At 44.4% G+C, this 2,350-nt stretch overlaps 1 protein-coding gene across 1 annotated transcript in view; it reads left to right on the forward strand.

The window, feature by feature from the left end:
• The window catches only part of sbf1 (SET binding factor 1), a 68,074-nt gene that overhangs the window by 54,577 nt on the left and 11,147 nt on the right, over nt 1–2,350 (forward strand). Inside the window, exons 33-34 of the mRNA XM_034865358.1 lie at nt 484–656; nt 2,155–2,331. Coding sequence (XP_034721249.1) covers nt 484–656; nt 2,155–2,331 — 350 coding nt within the window. The remainder of the gene's footprint in view (nt 1–483; nt 657–2,154; nt 2,332–2,350) is intronic.

Below are 2,350 nucleotides of genomic sequence, written 5' to 3' on the forward strand. Positions count from 1 at the left end.
CCACACTCCTGTCTAACCAATCAGATCTCTCGTTAACAGTAGCGTCAGTGTGTGTGTGCCGTGGTCTCTGCGGACCAATGGTCTGTCGGCAGTGCTTGTGTTCCTCGGAGTGCATGCGGCTGTCTGACGTCTCGCCTGTTGTTCCTGTTTTGATTCTTCTTCTTCTTCTTCTTCTTCTTCTTCTCCCCGTTAACTGTCCGCAGCCAATCAGCCGATGCCTTTCGATCGCAACGTAGCCGTCACTGATCTAGACGATCTAGACAAACTGGGCCGGGTACTTTTCACTCGTTTCTGCTTCGTGTAGCAGCATGCAGCTGTGCACGTCACTCTACACACATCCGTGTGTTTTAGAGGATCATTCCAGTTTATTATTATCTTCTAATGAAGCGGAATGACCCTTTAATGGCTGTTTAACATGGAAAAGGGGCTTCCACGTCATGACTCCTTTAAAGGCAACTGTGTGTGTGTGTGTGTTTGTTGCAGGTAAGTGGGGCAGCATCCGGGGCAGCGGGCGTCTAAGTGCCTACAACGCGGACGTGGGGACGCGCCTGGCGGGGAAGGAGTCCCCGCAGTCCAACGGGGGGCCGGGCGAGGCGGTCTTCTTCCGCCAGCAGAAGGCCTACCTCTACATCATTGGAGACAAGGCCCAGCTCAAGGTGACGCCACGTTTAAAGGGACGGATGGTCGTGTAGTGGGGGGACCAGCATGCAGACTTTAAAGTGCTCGTGTTATGCTAGTTTTCAGCTTCATTGTTGTGTTTTGAGGTTGTACCAGAATAGGTTCACATGGTTTAGTTTAAAATGCTGAAGCTGCAGCTCCTCTTTTCACCCTGTGTGTCGAGCTCTCTGATGTAGCTACCGAGTGAGACATCTCACTCTCGTTCCCTCTTTGTAGGGAGTCGCACATGCTCAGTCGCTAGGCAAGGACTACTAGCTCGAAGCTAGCGCTGCTAGCGATTAGCCCCCTTGTTCTCCATGGTAAAAACACTGCTACCAGACGCACAAATTCAACCTAATCTACATAAGAAGTTGAATAGAACTACTCACATGTCCGTTATCTGAAGGTATTACACGCAAAGTTGGAAGTGGGACCTCGTTTAGAGGAAGTCACCCGGCTAATCCGACCAAAAGTTTGGAGAAACAGCTAGCTGTGTGTTAGCTAAAGTGGTTAGCACACACCAAATGGGTAGTTTCTTCCTAAGTGTGTGTGTTTGTGTGTGTGTGTGTGTCTGTGTGTGTGTGTGTGTGGAAGCACCAGAGACACAAAATAACCCCCCAAAGTCCAGAAAAAGGGATTCTTTCATAATATGGGCACTTTAAGAAGAGGCTCTGTGCTGTTTTTGTGACATAATCAGTTGTTATGATATTACATCCATCTTAATTGTAATTGTTTATAGGAGCATACGTGTATTATTTTAATGAGAATTTGTATTTTTGTTATTTATTGTTCCATTTATGTCATTTGTTCTGTCGAGCAAAGCAAAAATGTCTATTTTGAGACGATTTTTATTTCATTTAGTGAAGGTTATTTGAAAAATGTCTTTTGTTTATGCATTTCTTCTAATGCTCGTTTAACTTTGAGTCTTTAAGTTGAGTAAATTGCAATGTCTTTGGGTTTTGGACGGACAAAACAAGACATTTAACCCTTGTGTTGACCTTCAACTTTGTGTTTTTCTGGGTTGAAATTTCAACACTTTGTTCTTCTTTTTCTACACTTTCCTCCTAGTTTTTGTCTATTTTATTCCAATTTTTTTGTTACTTTTTTGACGTGTTTTAGTCAATTTTTTAACAATTCCTTTGGCGCTTTTTTCAATGTTTTTTGTCACTTTTTCCATTTTTGGGGATTTTTTAGCGTAAAAAAAAAATGTTTTTGTTGATTTTTTTTTGCAGATTTTTTTTTTTGCAGATTTTTTTTTTTGTAGTTTTTTTCATCGTTCTTTTCTGATGTAGAACGTTTTTGTAAACTGGTCATATTTGACCCGAGGACAACACAAGGGTTAAAGACCACCTTGGACTTAGAGAGACGGGCATGGATATGTCTTACTATTTTCAGACACTTTACAGAATAAACGACAAACAAGAAAATAATCCGCAGATTAACGATTGTGCGGTGAAATGACGATGGATGTTGTCGTTGTGGTTTTGCCGTGTTCAGGGTGGGAAGCAGGACTCGTTCCAGCAGTGGGAGGTGGTTCCCATCGAGGTGTGCGACGTGCGGCAGGTGAAGAACAGCTTCAAGAAGCTGATGAAGGCCTGCGTGCCCAGCTGCTCCACCAGCGACCCCAACATGAGCTTCCTGCGCTGCCTGGAGGAGTCCGAGTGGATGGCTCTGGTTGGTGCCCCCCCCCCCC

The sequence above is a fragment of the Etheostoma cragini genome, unplaced genomic scaffold, assembly GCF_013103735.1.
Source record: "Etheostoma cragini isolate CJK2018 unplaced genomic scaffold, CSU_Ecrag_1.0 ScbMSFa_1523, whole genome shotgun sequence".
In the NCBI taxonomy this organism is placed as follows: Eukaryota; Metazoa; Chordata; class Actinopteri; order Perciformes; family Percidae; genus Etheostoma; species Etheostoma cragini.